This window comes from Pelodiscus sinensis, chromosome 1, assembly GCF_049634645.1.
Source record: "Pelodiscus sinensis isolate JC-2024 chromosome 1, ASM4963464v1, whole genome shotgun sequence".
Taxonomy (NCBI): Eukaryota; Metazoa; Chordata; order Testudines; family Trionychidae; genus Pelodiscus; species Pelodiscus sinensis.
In genome coordinates, this window is record NC_134711.1 from 231446218 (window position 1) to 231466086 (window position 19869).

The following is a 19869-nucleotide window of genomic DNA, read 5'->3' on the forward strand; positions in this document are numbered from 1 at the left end:
CCGCCTCTTGCGGTCCGGGGCAAGCTCCCGGGAGCCGCCAGCCTGGTCCCGGGAAGAGGGGGAGGGCTGGGGGCATCGGGTGGCTGGCTCGATCCATGCCAGGTGCAGGGTCTGCTGGCTGGGTGCTGGCAGGCTTCTACCTGGCACGGGCACCGTAGCCAGCCCGTGCCCCTTTAAGGGGTCTGGGGTCGGGAGGGGGGCAGACGAGTTTCCCTGGTGTTGGCCAGAGTGGCCACCAGGGAAAGCTGGGGAGGGCTAGCCTCCCACTAGTTCGAATTAAGGGGCTACACAGCCCTTAATTCAAACTAGTTAATTCGAACTAGGCTTAATCCTCGTGGAATGAGGATTACCTAGTTCGAACTAAGGGCTCCATTAGTTCAAATTTAATTTGAACTAACGGAGCGCTAGTGTAGTGCCTATGAAAGTTAGTTCGAACTAACGTCTGTTAGTTCGAACTAACTTTGTAGTGTAGACATACCCTCTGTGAGCTACACATCAATGGATTTGCTTCTGAAGGGAGCTGTTTCCAGCCTGATGTTAAAGCTCTATTAGAATTTACCAAGGAGAAAAGGCAGCAGGTATGAAAAGGAAAATAATATAAACATGAAAAAATATTAGAACTGTAATTCAGCTGTTTTATTTTCATTACAGGAATTTAACAAGCTGCAACAAAATATACTTCAATATAACAGTTTTCAAAAATACTGCTGGTTTGTGTTTCAATGGGAATTATCTTTATCCTCAAGAGGTACCAGCATCATCAAGTGTAAAGATTGTGTGTCCTTATCTAGACTTCTTCAGAGATGAGAAAAATACTTCACTCGTTCACTGGTATAAGGTATAAGATCTTGTGGGGTCTGTCTTCTATTTCATTTTCAACTATGATTTTGTGTTTTAATTGTTTAGAATTGATAGTGGAGGGTGGGATGGGAGAAAAAAATAAACCATATTACTTTTTTCAATGAAATAGGATGTGATTCACGCAAAGTTTGATTGTTGCTGAAAATGCATGAGCTTTTTCAAATTAAAATGATCTTCTATTTATAATTAGTACCATTTAAATTGTAAGTTTGACTTGTTCTGAAATGCAAAGAAGTCCATAATAGTTGAGAATCAGAAAAGTACATGCAAGGGAGACTTGACTATTATAGAGACTATATGACTATTATAAAGTGTAGATAAGCTTGTCTGTTTTAGCTTCCCATCTGACACTCAAGGGGCCTATTGTTTTGAAGGTGATTTCATCTTCCCTTTCCCCCATATCGAATAAAATGTGATTTTTAAAAATCTCTCTCATGATATATGTATTTTCACAGTAGGGTGATTTTGTTCTTGAGTAGGGTGACCTAGGGATATAATAGTGCAGTTGAGTAACTGATAAGCAAAAGCTTATCGGTGAATGCTATAGACTACCTGTGTTTTTCCTCCTCCCCCGACAGTAAAATTTTTAGCAGCCCAGCTTAGTCCTGGCTTGCACTGGGTCCGGGACGTACCCCCTCTTCGGCTCTTCATTTAAAGTGAACTAGGAGTCATACGGGCAGGCAGCCTGGCTCAGTTCTGGCTCACACCAGGTCTGGGAGCCCAGTCTCCCTCCCACCCCCCAGGGGATCTGGTTTTTAAACCAGCTCCCTTCACAGATCAACTCCCACTTGGTACCCCATGCTGCTGCCTCTGATGGAGGAAAAAACCCTCAGTTGTTCTAATTTTAACCTAAAATTCATATTGAACCTAACTGGTAAAACTACTTTGTCACATTCCATGACAAGGAATATTTGAAATTGATATTTTTTAGTCCTGTATTGTTCTCTGTTATTTAGCAAAGCACTTTTTGTTGTATTTAGGAATGTAACCTGACTAAAAATGAAAGATTTACATCTCGGAATGATGATCTCATAATAACCAATGCGAATGTAAATGACTCAGGAAATTACTTATGCAAAATGACATATAAATATATGGGGAAAGAATATAACATTTCACGAAACATTAATGTAACTGTTATAGGTAAGTCTAATTTTTATTCAGTGCATTTTTAGAGTTCAATATTATCTAATTTTTTTTGTAAATGCACAAGTTCCAGTCAGTTAATTGGTTAGTGGGGATTTAAAGGAATGCCAAATTGGACCACTAAAATATCATTTGTTAGTAATTCTTTTACAACCTTAAATGTAAAAGAGAGACTGAAGACTGGAAACTATTAATACTATTTTTGTTGGTATTACAGTAATAATAAATAGAGATTTTGTTTTCAGTCAGGATTTGGGGTCTGATTGCACTAGGAGCTGTACAATCATACATGAAAAACAAAGGCCTTGTCTGGATAGGCTTACAAAATAAGGGCCTGTTCTATATTGGGGGTAGATGTACTGGTGTAACAGCTCAGGTACTTTACATTGAAGCAAACCCCCAGGGAGAGCACTTCCCTGATGTACAATGAGGTTTGTACTCACTAGTGTAGCTTACCATGATTTTAAACTGGGAGTATTCGTATTGCTGTCGCAGCAGTGATGCAAACCCCCCAGCGCAAGCTCTGTTTTTCACTGGTGCAGTGCTTCAGGGCCGGCCCACAACATTTTGGCACCTGAGGCGGGGAGCTCAAATGACACCCCCATGCCACCTTTTCTCCTGCCTGCCTGTTACGTCTCTTGTGCCTTCCTTCCTCCAGCACAGCACTCCACCATCTCTGTGCATCTGGAGCAGAGAGAATACATACACACCAGCAGCAGACCCAATTTTCTACACTCTGGGTCCTGGTGGCACCCCCCCACCCCCCAACCCCCAGTCTGGCACCTGAGGAGGCCGCCTCAGTTCGCCTCATGGTAAGGCCAGCCGTGCAGTGCTTCTACATTGCTTTTATCAGTGCAGCTGCTCTAGTGCGAATACTCTCAACAAAGACAGACCCTGATTTTAAGACAGGATGTGGCAGCTGGGTTTGAAAAATAACTGGAGGGAAGCAAACTGCAACAGCAATGAGGTCCTGTTGTCTAGCTAGTGTTCAACTTGACTGGGTAAATAATCCCCAGCTGAGGAGTAGAAAATATTCTAATACTCTAACATCATCTTCTCACCCCCATGATTCTGGGGATGAAAGAACCCCATCTCAGGGGACAACTTGACCATGTGCTCTGGTCCATCCTTCCCTTGCCCATTTGCTGCTCACACAGAATAAAAGTGCGTGGTGCAGAGTTACCTATGCCAGAGCCATTTCTAGATGCTCCTTAAGGACAGTTTTTGGGCTGCCTTGGCCCTCAGAGTAGCACAAATGGCAAGGGCAGTGAGTGAGTTCATTTTTTTGAATGCCCCCCTTTTCTTACTTTGCTGATATGTGTGTTTTATTTCTCACGTTCTTAAAATAAATACATCTTTATTCTTCTTAAAACTGCTTTTGTTGCCATTACATTTTCCACAGTTTTAAGTTTTCACTGGACTTACCAGTTTTTGTAGTACAGGTTGAATCGCTCTTAACCAGGACGCTCTGATCTGGCAACATCCCTGGTCCGGAATGGATGTTCCAGGATCGGAGTCCTGGTGAAGGGCTGGTGTCTGGGAGCCCTGTTTATTATTAGTGGGGCTGCCCTGTGTCAGTGAAACTGGGAGTCAAGCAGCAGGGATGCCTGCCAATTGGTGACACTGGGGAGGGAAGGGGAAGGGGAGGCAGAGGGGCTGCCTGGCAGTGGGGCCAGGAGCCTGGCAGCAGGGCCGCCTGGTAGCACACCCTGGAGCTTGTCAGTCCTGCTGCTGCCTGGCGGGACTAGGTTGCAACAGTTAAAATAATCTTTGCCTTTGTTTATTTACCCCTGCATTTTTAGAGCCTTTCCTTATTTTATATGTTTATTTAAATTAAAACACACACACACACACACACACACACACACACACACACACACACACACACACACACACACAAAGTAACTCATCTAATTGCTTGGCTACTTGTCATCCACTGCCTCTGTCAGTCACTCCTCTTCTTGAATCAATGAAGTCTCCTTATTAGAACAGACTAGCTACCACCTTTAAAGTGCTGGGCACTGAAAGTCAGTGATTGCTGCTTGAAACCTGCATATGCTAGGGAAATAGGAGAACATGGTGAGGAGTGGGGATGTTGGAGAGAGTATGTGGTGGATTAGGATGAAGGGGGAAGTGCATGCGGCATTCTGGATGTGGAGAAGTATGGGAGCACAAAAGGGACATTAGAAGACGAATGAAACTCTGTGGGTGGCTGGGAAGGGCTTGCAAGGTGGTTGGGAGAAGATGAGCATGACTGATACTAGGCTTCTGCAGAGGGATATAATATATGTCTACTGATAGCTATTTCTGTGAATAATTCTGTGATGATACAGGTTGAGCCTCCCAAATCGAAAACTCTCTGGTCTGGCAACATCTGTGGTCCAGCAGGGTCATGGATGTTTTGGACCAAAGAGCCCTGGAGACCAGGAGTGGGAGCATGCAGGGATGAGGAGCCCTAGCTAGGTCAGCAGTGACTTGGCCAGGTGCTGGCTGGGGAGCCCCGGCATCAGCAGGGCCAGGCAGGAAACGGGGAATCCCTGCCCCAGCCAGGGACTGCCCAGTGTTAGCTGGACCAGGCGGCAGCTGTAGAGCCCCAGACCAGGGAACCCCTGGCGGGAACAGGACTGATCCTGGCAGAAGGGCCAGCGGCAGCCAGTCAGCCCCGGCGGGGGAACCCTGGGAAACTCTCAGTGGCAGCAGGCCTGGGTGGCCAGGCGTCCTAGCTGGGGAACGCCCCCCTCCCACTCCGTCCTACATCAGCAGGGCCAGGTGGGCCTGGGGAACTCCAGGTGGCAGCGGGACCAGTCAGGGCTGGGAAAGCCCCAACAGCTTTGGGGCCAGACTACAGCAAGGGAGCGTTGGCCAGGGAGCCCCAGGGAACCTCCATCGGCACTGGTGGCATTTGAGTGGGGCTGGTGGTGGCTGGGTGGCCCGATAGGTCAACTCTGGCGGCTGTGAATGGGGCCCAGATATAAGGAGGAGGCTGACCGACCAGCCCCTAGGAACGCCAACCTCAGAGACCCTGCCTGACAAGCAGTGGGAATGTCCCAAAGAACCCACCTCCAGAGGCTTCTACCTAGCCAGCTCGCTCGAATCTGGGACCCTGTTTCTCCTGTGGCTGCCTGGGGCATCTCCAGCTTGACTGTCCCAAGATAGACTATAAGTTTGGGCGGGTGTACACCAGGGAATCTTGGGCCCATCAGTTGGGCCCGCCCAAACTAACAGTACTGGTAACTGTGGCTGCCCGGGAGGTGGTGGCTCTCATTGACTCCGGCTGTGGACAGACCCTGGTTTGCAAGGATGTAGTCCTGTTGCCAGTAGTGCCCAATGGAGAGCTATGGCTCCAGTTTATCCACAGGGATGTCAAGACCTACCCACGTGCCCAAGTGGCTCTGACTAGAGCCAGCGTAACTGAAGAAGTGGCGGGGGGAGGGGGCCCCGCTTTCTTGTACCCCATTATAGCGGGCTGAGACTGGCCAGGATTTACAGATCTAATCCACAGAGTCTGCAACCGTTCCCCCACCACTCAGGACGTCCCCTTAGATGCAGAGCTCACCGCAGAAGGGGAGGAGCAAACTGAGGGAGCAGGAGGATCTGAGGGTCCGAGCCAGCCGGAGAGGCCCTCGGGAGACACCCTAGGACCAACTTGCCAGGTGGACTTGCCCCAGGACCAGCGGGAGGACCCGTCCTTGCGGTTTGCCTACGACCAAGTGGCCCGCGTCAACAGGGCTATCATGGATGCCCGGGCGGCTGAGCAGTGGCCCCATTTTGAATTGGTAGGGCTCGCCGAACCATGGCGAGCCCTGCTCACCAGCCACGCTGTCTGGCGATCTGCGCGTGCACTGATCGTTCTGCGCATGCGCAGATCGCCCAAACCTGGCTCTTCTGGGTATTATTTGTCGAGCCCTGTGAATTGGTATCCGACCGCCTGTATCGGGTGGGCTGGGATCCACAGACCCGAGAGGTCCAGTCCCAATTAGTTGTCCCTCGCTGCCATCGGAGAGCCGTCTTGAGACTCGCATATGACATCGCCACCGCTGGACACCTGGGCCAGGACAAAACCTTGGCCCAAGTCCTGGCCTGGTTCTTCTGGCCTGGGGTGTACCAAGAAGTGAAAGACTACTGCCAGTCATGTCCAGAGTGCCAGCTAGCTGCCAATCGGGGGGGTCCATGGGCTCCCCTGGTGCCCATGCCCATATTAGGCACCCCATTTGAATGGGTCGCGATGGACCTGGCTGGTCCACTTCCCAGAAGCAGGACAGGGTTCACACACATTCTTGTCCTGGTGGATTATGCAACTCACTTCCCAGAGGCTATCCTGGTGTGGAGTACGATGGTCTGCATTATTGCAGCTGAGTTGGTGAAGGTTTTTGCCAGAGTAGGTCTGCCCCGAGAGCTGCTCACCGACCAAGGGACGAATTTTACCTCCTGGTTGCTCCAAGAGGTCTGTGCATTCCTGGGCATCCGCTAACTCCAGACGTTGGTGTACCACCTGCAGACAGATGGCTTAGTAGAGTGATTTAATCAAACTCTAAAGGGGATGTTGCAGAAATTCTCCCCAGTGGAACTGTAGCAGTGGGACCAGTTGCTGACACCCTTGTTATTGGCCATCCGGGAAGTGCCACAGTCGACCACCCAGTTCTCCCCATTTGAACTCCTCGATGGTCGCCGGCCTCGGGGAGTGCTGGACTTAATGAGGGAAACCTGGGAGAACACTTCTTCAGCCTCACAAGGCCTTCTCCAATTTGTGTCCCAATTTCAAGAACGACGGCCCAGGCTGGGATGTTGGCTCGTGAGAACCTACAGGAGGCTCATGTGGGCCAGGAGTGAAATTACAACCAGGGAGCCTGAGAAAGGATTTTTTAGCCTGGGGACCAAGTCCTTATTCTCTTCCTTTTAGAGGAATCTAAGCTCCTTGCCTGGTGGCAAAGCCTGTATGAGGTCACACGGCGTATGGGGCCAGTAATGTACGAAGTGCACTAGTCACATTGACAAAAAGAAAAGCAGATCTACCATATAAACCTCCTCATACCCTGGCAGGAGCGTGAAGTACTGCTCATTAATCTATACCCACCAGAAGCTGTTCTAGGGCCCCAGGTGCCAGACCCAAGTAACGACGAAACCCTGCAGCTGGGGGAGACGCTGACCAAACTGCAGCAGAAGCAAGCTAGGTGCCTGCTGAAGGCCTTCCGAAAGACCTTTACCACGCTTCCTGGACAAACCACCAGAGCGACCCACGTAATACAGACAATGCCCGGCCAGGTAGTCTGGGCGGGTAATCGCCCCCTCCCCCAATAAATGAGGGAGGTGGTGGGAAAGGAGTTCCAAGCAATGTGGGAGCTTGGGGTGATCGAATGGTCTAGAAGTGAGTAGCGAAGTCCTGTAGTGCTGGTGCCAAAGCCAGATGGTAGCATACGGTTTTGCATCGATTTCCGGAGGGTGAACGCCATCTCTAAGGTCGGTGCCTATCCAGTGCCACAGATTGAAGAACTGCTGGATCGTCAGGGAACCGCCAACTATACCACAACCCTCCATTTGACCAAGGGGTACTGGCAAATCCCACTGGATCTGCTGTCCCAGGAAGACAGCCTTTACCACCCTGGCTGGGCTATTCCACTTTGTCCAGATGCCCTTCAGCCTTCACGGCACTCCTGTGACGTTCCAGCGCATGATGGACAGCTGGCTGAGGCCCCACACGCAGAATGCCACCACCTACTTAGACAACTTCATTTACAGCCAACAGTGAGACAAACACCTCCTCCAGGTGGCCGCTGTGCTTCGGACTCTGCGAGACACCAGCCTTACCGCCAAACTGAAGAAATGCCGGATTGGCTGACAAGAAGCCACCTACCTGGGGTGCCAGTTGGGGCATGGGCTAGTACGCCCCCTCATAGATAAAGTCCAAGCCATACAAAACTGCCCTGCACTTACAACCAAGAGGAAGGTGCGACAAGTTCTGGGCCTAGCGGGGTATTATTGGCGCATCATTCCCCAATTTGCGGCCATTGCAGCCCTGCTCACCTCTCTCTTAACCAAAGACAGTCCCCAGAGGGTACGCTGGACACCAGAGTGTGAGGCGGCATTTCAGTCTCTCAAAGACCGTCTGTGCCGAGAGCCAGTGCCATTTAGCCCTGATTTCAACCATCCCTTTGTGGTTCAGACAGATGCCTCAGAAGTGTGGTTAGGAGCTGTGCTGTCTCAGAACATAGAGGGAGAGGAACATCCGGTCCTATATATAAGTAGAAAGCTTTTCCCAAGGGAGAGTAACTACTCTGTGGTGGAAAAGGAAGCCCTGGCCCTTAAATGGGCTAATGATGCCTTGAGGTACTACCCCTTGGGCAGCCCCTTCATGGTGGTGACGGACCATGAACCACTCAAGTGGCTGCATACCATGAAGGACAGCAATGCCAGAATAATGAGGTGGTATCTCACCGTACAACAGCACGCATTTACAGTCCAGAACCAGCCCGGGAAAGAGAACACCAATGCGGACTTTTTATCATGAGTTGGAGAAGGTCTAGAGTCCAGCCCCGATACCCAGGAGCTGGAGTTGAGGGTGTGTGTGTGTAGTGGGTTGGAGTGGCCACCCACTGACCCCAAAGAGAGGTGCCTCTCCCAAAGCCTTGGTGGGCTACATCTGGCCCTAATGAGCCACCTGGCCAGAAGCCACGGGGCTGGGCCAGAGGTAAAAAGCTTGCCAGCCAGACCAGTGAGGCACTGACTACTGAAGAGGCCAGAGGACTTCCCTACACCTTGAGGAAGAGGGCTAAGGCGTGGTGAGGTGGAGAGCTGGCGTGGACAACCGGGGACCCTGCTGCACAGCGGCCTGGAGGAACAACAGACTTCCCCAGACTTCCCAAAGTCCCTGCAAGCCGCTGAGGAGTGGCCAATGGACCTGGATCCCTGTGACTCTGCGGGAGACCTACGCGACTGCTAGGTAAGCACTGAGGGGGAGGAGGGAAGAAGCCCAGGTGACAGCATGGACATAGACATGCCCGTTTTCGGGCTGGAGCCCCCGCTGATTCAGCAGCAGTAAACTGCTGCCTCTAGGGCCCTGGGCCGGGGCACAGTGGAGTGGGCGGGCCTGTGCCCCTCCCACCCACTACCCATCGCTTGTGTGGTAGCCTCCCCTCTCCGCCATTGCTGGCAAGGTGCCTGCAACCCTCCTGAGCAAGGAGGCCCAATTGTATACGTTGTTTAGACTTCTTCCTTACTGCCCCGCCTGAGCTAGTGCTGGGCCTTTACAAGCTGTTTTCCTGCTGCCCCACCCTGAACCAGGCTGGGCCTTGATTAACTGTTGGGCTTATAAACTGCTTTGCCTGCCACCCTGCCCTGACCAAGGACTGGGCTTATAAACTGCTGCCCCGCCCTGACCGAAGGTCGGGCTACAGGGCCACAAACTGTTTACCGGCGGCCCTTCCCTGAACTAGGGTTGGGCCTTCCTCACCACATACTTGGTGGCCTGCCCTGAACTAAGGCCGGGCCTCTACCTATCATTTGTTGGCCTGCCCAAGCCCAGGCCACCTTTGTTATTGGTTACTTTTGTCACCCCACCTTGAGGTAAGAGCGGGGGACCCCGGACTGGTTATTTGATATGTTAATTTCCCCCTAGAGACAGATCCGGGTGTAATGGGTTGGAGTGGCCACCCACTGACTCCGAAGGGAAGGTGCCCTTTTCCGAGCTGACCAGCTTACACGGCTGTAAGAATAAGAAATGTGATAGTGTGGTGTAGTACAAAGGTTTAATTAGCATAAGTTTGGGTTGATCTTGTTGGGATTGGTCCTGCCTAGAGCAGGCGACTGGACTTGATAACCTTCTGAGGTCTCTTCCAGCTCTATGATTCTATGATCAGGGCTCGCCAAACCACAGATTGCATGCGCAGATCGCCCGAACCTGGCTCTTCCGGGTTGTAATCTACTCACCTGTGGCGAGTATATTGCATTATTTGTCAAGCCCTGTCTATGATTGTTATCCATCACAAATTAAGCAAAACTATTTTACAGGAAAACTGTTCTGATTTTTCTACAAAACTACTACTGTTAAGTTATTTGTTAGTATTTCTGGTATTTGTAGTTCATCTCTTTTTTAATTGTCTGGATTAAGTAGAGGACTGCTATCCTGGTTACTACAAATTGGGAAGCAGCAAGGAGAGTAAAAGTATAGTGATATTTTGGGATGATGTATCAATATGTTTTACCTCTTTCCCTACTTTTGCTCTTTTCTCAATGGCTACGTCTACACTGGCCACAATTTCCGGAAAAGCCATGCAAATCAGGTAAGTCAGGATAGGGAAATCCGCGGGGGATTTAAATAAACATGTCCGCCGCTTTTTTTCCGGTTTGGGGAAAAGCCGGAAAAAAAGCGTCTAGACTGGCACGATCCTCCGGAATAAAGCCCTTTTCCGGAGGATCTCTTATTTCTACTTCAAAGTAGGAATAAGAGATCCTCCGAAAAAGGGCTTTATTCCGGAGGATCGCGCCAGTCTAGACGCTTTTTTTCCGGCTTTTCCCCAAGCCGGAAAAAAAGCGGCGGACATGTTTATTTAAATCCGCGGGGGATATTTAAATCCCCCGCGGATTTCCCTATCCTGACTTACCTGATTTGCATGGCTTTTCCGGAAATTGTGGCCAGTGTAGACGTAGCCAATCTGTCTATTGTTTTATGGAGGTTTTTCAGAAAGAAAAGAACAAGAAAATGCAAAGCAAACATATAGAAAAATACTTTTTTGAAAAGGTTTGAGATGCTGTTCTTTGCAAAAGAACAGTACGGTCTACAGGCAACAGTTTTGTATCCTTGTTTTGCAGTTAGTGGTATTCCTAAGTTAGTGCCGCACTAGATGTTTTTGCCATTACTTATGATTATTTCTGATAAAATTTTGTTTTTATGCATTTTTTTTTAATTTTAGAGACTCCACCGAATAAGAGAACTGAAATTCTTTATCCAAGAAACAATACAATTGAAGTGGAACTTGGTAAGAAATTGGCTCAGAGTACATTATAAAATGTAAAGTATTTTGTCTCATTTTCAGCGCTTAACCTCTTTGTTGTGGTCCTCCAACTACTTGAGTTTGGGAAATCTTTCCAGTATTTTTTCAAAATTCATTGAATCTCCATTTATAGTCTTCTTTTTATTAAAAAGGGGGCAATTCCTCATTTATCTCCTGTCAATCTTGTTGGGATTGCTAAAAAAGCTGAGGCTGTGGCTTAGCTTCTTACATGGTTGAAGTAGCAGCTGCTAAGTGGTCTACTTGTTATTGTTTGACCATCCTACATAAATATTGAGTAACTTGCCATGAGGAGAATAAAAGGGAAGTTTAGACAAGGCCAATGAGAACAATTAGGGCTGTGGAAAAATTCTTTATGAAGCAATCTTGAATAGATTTCGATTGTTCATCTTAGAAAGGAAATGAATAAGAAATTCTGATAGAAGTCCTCCCCAAAAACAAACAAGTCTCCTCCCTCCCCCCCCTCACCCCGCTCCAGGCTTAGTTTTGATTCCAAAAAGGGAAAAGTGCCAGAGTCTGCACTGTCTGCTTGGGACTGTATTACTACTATTGGTTTCACATGGAAGATGGTTAGATGGCATGGTGATGGGCAGCAGTATAAAACCTGAAGATAGAAAAAAGCATACACAGTAGTAAATTATATGGAAGGGAAGAGCTTCTGTCCTCCTTGTCTCCTAACACAATGAGAAGTGGCAGATTTGAAACTAAGTTGCCTTTTGCATAACATGTAATTCAATTGCAGAGCTTGCTGTTAAAGGAAATCTTTGAGTTCAAAAACTGTTTTGAATGTTGCTAGAAATAACAAAAATAGCCACACTTTTTACAGTTGATGATATGATTTATTTTGGGAGGGATATTAAACCCCACGCTTCAATTAGTCCATGTCTGACTACTCTCATATTTTATCTCACATTTTCCTCCCACAAGGTTCTCATACGTTCCTTTTGAAGCACCTGACACTGACTTGTCAGAGGTGGAGCACTATACTAGATGGACCTTAGATCTGATCCAATGTGACAATTCTTATGTTCTTAAATGCTTTCTAATGAATGCACAGGGTTGAGGTGTGGGAGGAGGTATGGGCTCTGGCGTGGGGCTTCGGATGAGGGGTTTGGAGTGCAGGGGAGTGGTTCCAGGCTGCAGCCAATGGTTTTGGCGTGCATGAAGGGGCACAGGGTTGGGGCAGGGGCTTGGGGGTATAGAAGGAGTTGCAGGCCCTGGCAGAAGGTGTGGACTCTGGGGTGGAGCTGAGGATGGAACAGGACGTTGTGATGCAGGAGGAGGTTTGAGGTGCAGGCTCCAAGAGGGAGTTAGTGTGTGGGAGGGAGTTCCAACCTGGGAGAGGAGGTTGGCGTGTGGGAGGGGATTCACATGGTGAGCTCCCGCTGAGTGGCAGTTACTCCAGGCAGCTCCCAGTTGGTGTTTCCGGAGGGAGAAAGCTGGCTTCTCGCCCTTGCTCCCTGCTGCTCCCAGAAGAAGCTGCCATGTCTGGCCTCCAGATTGAGAGGCCAGTCAGCTTTGTGCTGTGCATGCTGCTGCCAATGCTCCCATTGGCCGTGGTTCCTGGCCACTGGGGAGTTGGTGCTGGAGACGGGGACAACACATTGAACTTCCCTGATTTCCCCTTCATCCAGGGGCTGCAGAGACATGCTGGCAAACTAGCGGTTATCACTTCAGCCCTGTGAGTGGGAGGGACAGAGAGTTGCTGCAGGCAGGATGAAATGAAGCAACAGACCTAATCCAGCCTGTGGGCTGCAGGTGCCCTATCCCTGCCATCAACCTAGAGAGAACTTTATTTCATCCATAGGTGTGTCATATGTAAGAGGCAATTATGGTCATTTTGATCAGAATAGAATTTATATATTTATTCTCTATTTATTCTCTAAAGGGATTAATTGACTGGTCGCTTTATAATTTGCTAAATTAGCTTTCATAAAACAGATGGCTAGGCTGATGGTCTGACAAGGGATCTGCTAAAGCTTCATAATTCTGCCAACCGCCACCTTTGTCAGATGGCTCTTAGATGTTCACAGGTTTGGGTTGCTAATGTTTTCCATGCTCCTTCATATGAGTGAGTTTCATGAATATGCAAACTAAAGATTATCTCATGGTGATTTTCTAATGCTTTTTTAAAGGGTCCAATGTTATCGTGGACTGCAACGTATCAAGTGCTAAAGATATTTCAGTTGGTATATCCTGGAGAGTCAATAATACTTTAGTCAATTATTCATTTATGGGAAGAGTCCAAGAGGGAAATCAGTAAGTATATTTGCACATAAAAATGTATGTCAGTTGATCACTGACTGCAATGTGTGAAAATACCTTTAGTGTTTGTAATGCCTCTCTTTGCTCCCCATGATGGATCCTGATTCTGTGTTTCTTTGAGACCAATTTGGACATATAATATGTCCTGCTAAACGTCAATAGATCCTAGCATAAACAATCACATGGATGCCTTGGAAAATACTGCTTAAAAAATATCTGTGCACTGGGCATGGCACCGCTCAGGGGATATAACCTCCAAGCATCACCGCTCTGCATTGGTTCCACCACCTACCCCAAAGAAGAATATTTCTGAAAGTTGCTTCAGTAACTCATATTTTGAAGTCTGTTTAACAGCTACAAATAGAAACCTCACATGCTTTTGAAAAAATATAATATGTACTAGCAGTTTTGCTAGCCCCAAGAGTTCAAAAGTCATGAGTTAGGTCCCTGAAAGCAAAATGTTCTTTAAAAAATCATGAGATTTATAAAAATAGATTTTGTTTTGTTTTTTTCTGTTTGTCTCTTGGTTTGAGTTTTGGAGGTGTGCTTGGGTCATATTTTTAAGCTTTTCTCTTCAACTATGAGGAGCAGAATTTTTTTCCTTATAAATGAAGACAGAGATTCTCAAGACATTTATTCAATTCCATGAGGTGAAGCTTTCCAAAAAATGCCAAATATCATGAGACTTTGTAATAAAATCACAGAAATATAGGGTAGGGAATGGAGCTTGAAAGGTCATCTAGTGCAGCCTTCCTATGCTGAGGGAGGACCTAGACTTTCTCTGACAGGTGTATGCATAAACTGTTGTTAACATCGTCCCATAATGGGGATTCCATAATCTCCCTTGATGACCTATTCCAGTACTTACCTACATTTATAGATGGAAGGTTTTCGTAGCAACCTCACGCTCCTGTGCTGCAGCTTCAGTAGGGGTACAACTGATCAACATCCCCTTTGTAACACCCCTTACCGCGTTTGAAGACTGCCAGCAGGTCCCCCCTCAGTCTTATTTTCTCAAGCCTAACTAAACCCAGGTGGGGCTTTTTAATCTTTCTTCATCATTTGTGTTTTCTAAACCTTTTGTTCCTTAGCTCTGGACTTTCTCCAGATTGTTCGTATCTTTCTCAAAGTATGGCTTCCAAAACTGGACACACTACTCCCGCAGAGGCCTCACTAATGCCAAGTAGCGTAGAACAATTTGCTTCTGTCTCCTTCATATAACACTCCTGTTGATTCACCCTGGAACACTGGCCTTTTTTGCAACTGAATCATGTTGTGGGTGGTATTCAGATACATTTACTGCTTTCCCCTTATCCACTTTGTCAGTAACTCTGTCAAAGAAGGAAATTAGGTTGGTTTGGTGTGATTTGTCCTTGACAAATGGAAGTTGGCTATTACTTATCCACTGCATTTATCTTCTGTATGCATACAAAATTATGGTTTGAATATGAGAGTTGAGAGCACTGTCTATATATGAAATTGTCTCATGTCAATCTTTGTCACTGGGCAATGATAGCTGGGGTGGGCAATAAAATGTCAGCCATTAGCCCGGCTGCTATATTTACCCGAGTCTCCACAGGAATGGGTAATTGCAACTCCCGTTGGCTAGTGATTGCCATTCCCAGCCAATGGGAGCTGCAGAAGGCCACATGGAGGAGGACACCACTTCCAGCAGCTCCCCAGCCATTGGGAACTGTAATTGCCCATACCTGCAGATGCGTAGGTAAATATAGAGGTGGCAGCCCACCAAGGGTTAACCCTGGGGAACTGGATCTAGCTCACAGGCTAGTATTTACCCACCCCAGGTAAGCATCTTAGATTTGTGTAATAAATCTAGTCTATTTTGATTGAGAGCTCCTGGTCCTATCACCCTTTGTGTCTACACACGAGGCCCTGTTCTGGACTGGAGCTCCGAGATCTCTCTAATTCAAAGAGTCTATAGTTACAGACTCCAGATACCTGTTTATTTTGAAAAATTCAGGCACATTTTTGAAGATAAAATATAACCATTGTCCAGTTTTATTTTCAAATGAAAAAAACCCCGCCTACTGTGGCTTTTATTATTTTAATTATTCACTGCCTTTTTGATTAGAATAGATTCTTTCCCCGATGGGTACTTATTTTCTACAGTGACGCTCAACATCACAGAAGTGAAGCAGGAGGATTACGGACGTCATTTTGTGTGTTTTGCTGGTGAAGTTGCAGCCTACATTGCATTAAGACAGCCAGGTTAGGCATTCAGTCTTAATAATATTCTGAACTACTCTTGTGATTGATTGGGAGTTAATTTAAAAAGGAGATGAAGGGAACACATTGAAAAGGGACAGACTAAGAATGCATGAAAATGTGAGATAATGGACAGAAGAGAGGCACTAAAATAATTGTAAATCTGGAGTAGCTTCGTTAAGGTCAAAGGAATTACTATAGATTTAATTACAAGGTTATTCACCAAAACAGCAATGGTAAGGCAAGTGATGTAGGATACACATGGAAAAGCAAATTCTGAATTTGCACCAGACATCTCATTCTGAGAGCTGTGCTTCTCCAGCTAAAGAACCAAAACATTCTGTGTTCCCATGTGTCCATTCAAGACACCATAAATTTCAAGTATTGAATACCTTCAATTAACTGCTTATAAACAAACTGTAGACCTAGAATTCTTTGAGCAATTACTTATCAGCAATTATTTGTCAAATAATTTGGAATAATGAATACATGAAAGAGAATCATGATCAGTTTGTAGACTGTTCCTGAACAGAAAGGGGAGAGATGTCATATTTTTTGTTATAAATTATTCACATAGTTATAAATATAAAATTCTACACAATTTTGTTTGTCCTAACTTGACTGAGATATTACATATTTTCCTTTGCTTATACAGTTCAAAATTTTCAAGGATACTTGATTGGAGGACTCCTTGCATCAGTGTTTGTAACAGTTGTTGCCATATTAATCTACAAGTTCTTCAAGATTGACATTGTGCTTTGGTATCGAAAATCCTGTCATCCTTTTATGAGTAAAGAAGGTAGGTGAGTATGGCCATGTAGCTAGGGTAACTGGCATACAATCCCTGGATTCATTAAAAATTCTTATGAGAATAAGAAACTACATTTATTTTGTGCAGCCTTTGTTAAGGGGGAACAGAGGCAGGAAATATCCTTGAATGAGCAAGCTTGTTTTAAATTGTCATCTGTATGTTGCATTGTGTTCGCAATATGGATGATGACAAGAATGAGTACCAGATTTTTAGAAGGACTTCTACTCCATGTCCTTTTTTTACAGATTCAATCTTCTTCAATGTATTTTATGCCCAATCAGATATTAGTGCAAATCCTCTCTTTTAGGTGCCAAAGTACTTCAGGACAGTCATCTTAGTAGTGTCATTTTTATTTGTATTGTGCTAGCACCTAGAAGCCCAGAGACCTCTTGTGCTAGGCTCTGTATAAACATATAGCAAAATTATAATTCTCTGCCCTGCACAATTTACAATTTAAGACTGCATAGACAACAGGTGGATACAATAGACAGCCAAGGGGAACATTGGGAACATTGGGAACAATGGAATGATACTAGTTAACATGGTAAGCAGTGGCTACAGAACACTACAATTCTAATCATTGTCCAGTGTAAGTATCATAGCAGAGAAAGAGGGGCTCCAAAGAGGACAGTGCAGTACTTTTATGTATATTGGAATGGGATTCCTACGAGGCATAGAGATAGCATGAGAGGAAGTGTGTTTGTTGGAGGACTTTTTAATAGTAACCGTGTAAGATGTGAACTTACAATTAATTGAAGGTGAAAAAATATGTGTGCAGTCTTGGCAAGTGTAGTGTGTGCCAGCGAAAAAGGAAATCTGCCATTTGAAAATCTGAGCTTACATGCACTTTGAACAGAAAATGTGAAATGCCTTATTGTTGCAGCTGACAAGGTAGTTGGTTGCTTGGTGTTAGAACAGAAGTTAGGGTGGTTCTCAATCTTTGCACACTCTTCTACAGGTTGTACTTCCTTTAACCGGGACACTCTGGTCCAGCAACATCCATGGTCTGGCAGGACCACGGATTTTCTTGGACCACATGGTATAAGGAGGTTGGGCCACAGGGCAGGTGCGGACGGGGTGGAGGACAACTCAGCCAGCAGCCCATGTTGAGGGAGGGCGGGCAGCACAAAAGGGAGTTCTGGCCCTGGCTACCAGGTGGGGTAGCAGAGGTCGGCAGTGGCTGCAGAGCCCCGGCAACCACGAAGCCACGGCAGCCAAAGTCCTGGCAGCCATGGAACCTCAGCATGCAAAGGAGCTCCAGCCTGGGGAGGCACGGCCGGGCAGGAAGCAGCAGGGCTCAGCTGGAGTCCTAGCCAGGAGACACACAGGCCATGTTGGGAAGGACCTTCCCTTGTTCTGCAAATCCCCTTGTTCGGCACCAGTCAGGTCCTGAGGGTGCTGGATGAGGGAGGTCCAACCTGTACTCCTTTTAGCAGTCTGATTTATTTTGTGTATGCCAAGTTTTACCTCACTGAAGAACTTGATCTTTGGCTTCAGTCCTACAAGGCAGGGCTCAGGTTTTCTGCCCTGGGCCTTAGTGAGTCTAATGCTGTCTCTGGTATCTCCATTTAAATGAACTCACCCCCAGTTTGAGGATCACTGACATGGTATATAGAGTAGTATAAACAAGTCATTGTATGAAATTTCAGTTTGTACTGACTGTGCCAGTGCTTTTTATGTAGCCTGTTTTAAAATGGAAATATCTAGATGAGTTGTTGTAGCCCTGGAAGACCTATGCGTACCCCCAGGGATATGTGAACCACTTTTCTAATGCATCAGTGAAGAACTTCTAGGCAGCCCCCCAACTCTTAGTACTTTTTGTTATAAATAGGTAGCAAAACAGTAAATTTGGGAAATTTTAAATTTGCCTGAATAATTAAATACAGTTAATTTTGGTGATTATTTTTTGCAGCACTTAACAAATAACTTATGGTTATTTGAATGTTCTATTCAAATAATTAACTCATGCAATAAACTGTGAAATAGAAAAGGTGGGAAAATATTCTTTTTAAATGATTTTTGTCTTACAATCTCATTGCTTCTATCTTGCTGTTTCAGATGGGAAGATCTACGATGCATATGTACTGTATCCAAAAATCAGCTCCGTAGATAGCATCTCCACAGCAGATAATTTTGTGCTAAAGATGCTTCCTGAGGTCTTGGAGAGAAAATGTGGGTATAATCTGTTTATACTTGGAAGAGATGATTTACCAGGAAAAGGTAACATGAAAAATGATTGTATTCTCTCATTACCTTTAAAGTAGAACTGAGTTTTCTATCATTCTCTTTGAATACTAGAGCAGGGCAAAAAAGATTCACATCAGTATGGTCCCATGGGTCACATCATGACACATAGGCAGAAGCGCAAGGCACCACTTGTTATAATAGTAATTTCAGAAATGATAGATGCTTTGAAATATTCTAGCATCTATCTGTACGATTGAGTTTATTTCCCTGCCTCCTCCAAAACTTTCTTCCTCACCCCCTCTAGGGGTCCTCTCTCAAGAGAAGATTCTCAGACAAAGTGGAATCTCTCTTCCAGCAGGCAGTGACAAAGAAGGTTGCTTTTCAGTACCAAGGGAGGGCTTTTCACTGGACATACTGGGGTCAGACTATATTCTTGCAAAGAATCACAGAATGGAACTCAGTCTGTGTAATTGTTCCCCAGTCCCTGTAAGTTAAGGGCTCGTTCTACAAGAGTACAAGCAGCATCTCTAGCATTGCTTTAAGAGGTGCTGCTACTTGACACCTGCAAAGCAATTATGAGGAACTCCATCCACAAGTTTGAGAGACACTATAACTCGGTACAGGGTTCCTCTTCTGGTACATCTTTTGGAATCACAGTCCTTCATTTGCAAGCTCTCACCTTCCTCCTGTTTGAGTATCGCTTGTCAGTCACCCACAGTGAATACCCATAGGGACCCGCACTTGAAGAGAATGTTACTAACCTTTTAATAACTGGAGATTCTTCAAGATGTGTGATCTTATCTGTATTCCTCCCCTTGCCTTCCTTCCCCTCTGCTTCAGATGTTCTCTGATTTGCAGTAGAGAAGGAACTGAAGAAGCAGTTGGTCCACCTCACTCTCTATCTTCTTGCTTGGCAGCACAAGGTGAGATAGGGCACACATGCAGACCAATAGACTCTGCTTTCAAAATTCTCCAGCTCTGGGTGCATGCAAAATGTGTATGAACAGTGGAATACAGCTAGGGGCCACATGTCTTGAGGAACCTGAGTTACTCTATGGTAGGTAATTTTGCATGGTTTAAAAAAAACAAATAATCTGTATCACAAAGTAAGGTGTGGAGTACACACCTAAAATGTTCCCAGCATACCTATATAGGAAAGGTGTGTGGTTTTCTTGAAACCTAAAACTGCTCTAGTGTTGCCAGAATTATACAAGTATGAATGTGTCTGCATAGCTTATTTTGCTTCTCTACATATATATGCTATGCTGGTATAGACACTTTTGTACTTGTATAGCAGTGTCTCTTCTAGAGGGATTTTACCACTTTACTTACTCTTACACCAGCATAATTAAATCTCTATTTTTAATG

At 46.0% G+C, this 19869-nt stretch overlaps 1 protein-coding gene across 2 annotated transcripts in view; it reads left to right on the forward strand.

Annotated features, from left to right (window-relative positions):
* The window catches only part of LOC102463419 (interleukin-1 receptor-like 2), a 41866-nt gene that overhangs the window by 20164 nt on the left and 1833 nt on the right, over nt 1-19869 (forward strand). The window contains exons 4-10 of one of the 2 annotated variants that reach the window (XR_012899761.1): nt 652-838; nt 1842-2004; nt 10914-10979; nt 13148-13271; nt 15370-15506; nt 16159-16302; nt 18373-19558. Coding sequence is in view for 1 of the 2 variants with exons in the window: in XM_075917359.1 (XP_075773474.1) it covers nt 652-838; nt 1842-2004; nt 10914-10979; nt 13148-13271; nt 15370-15506; nt 16159-16302; nt 18373-18534 (983 nt within the window). In the remaining variant the exon portion in view is untranslated. The remainder of the gene's footprint in view (nt 1-651; nt 839-1841; nt 2005-10913; nt 10980-13147; nt 13272-15369; nt 15507-16158; nt 16303-18372; nt 19559-19869) is intronic. The other variant, XM_075917359.1, reaches the window with a different exon arrangement.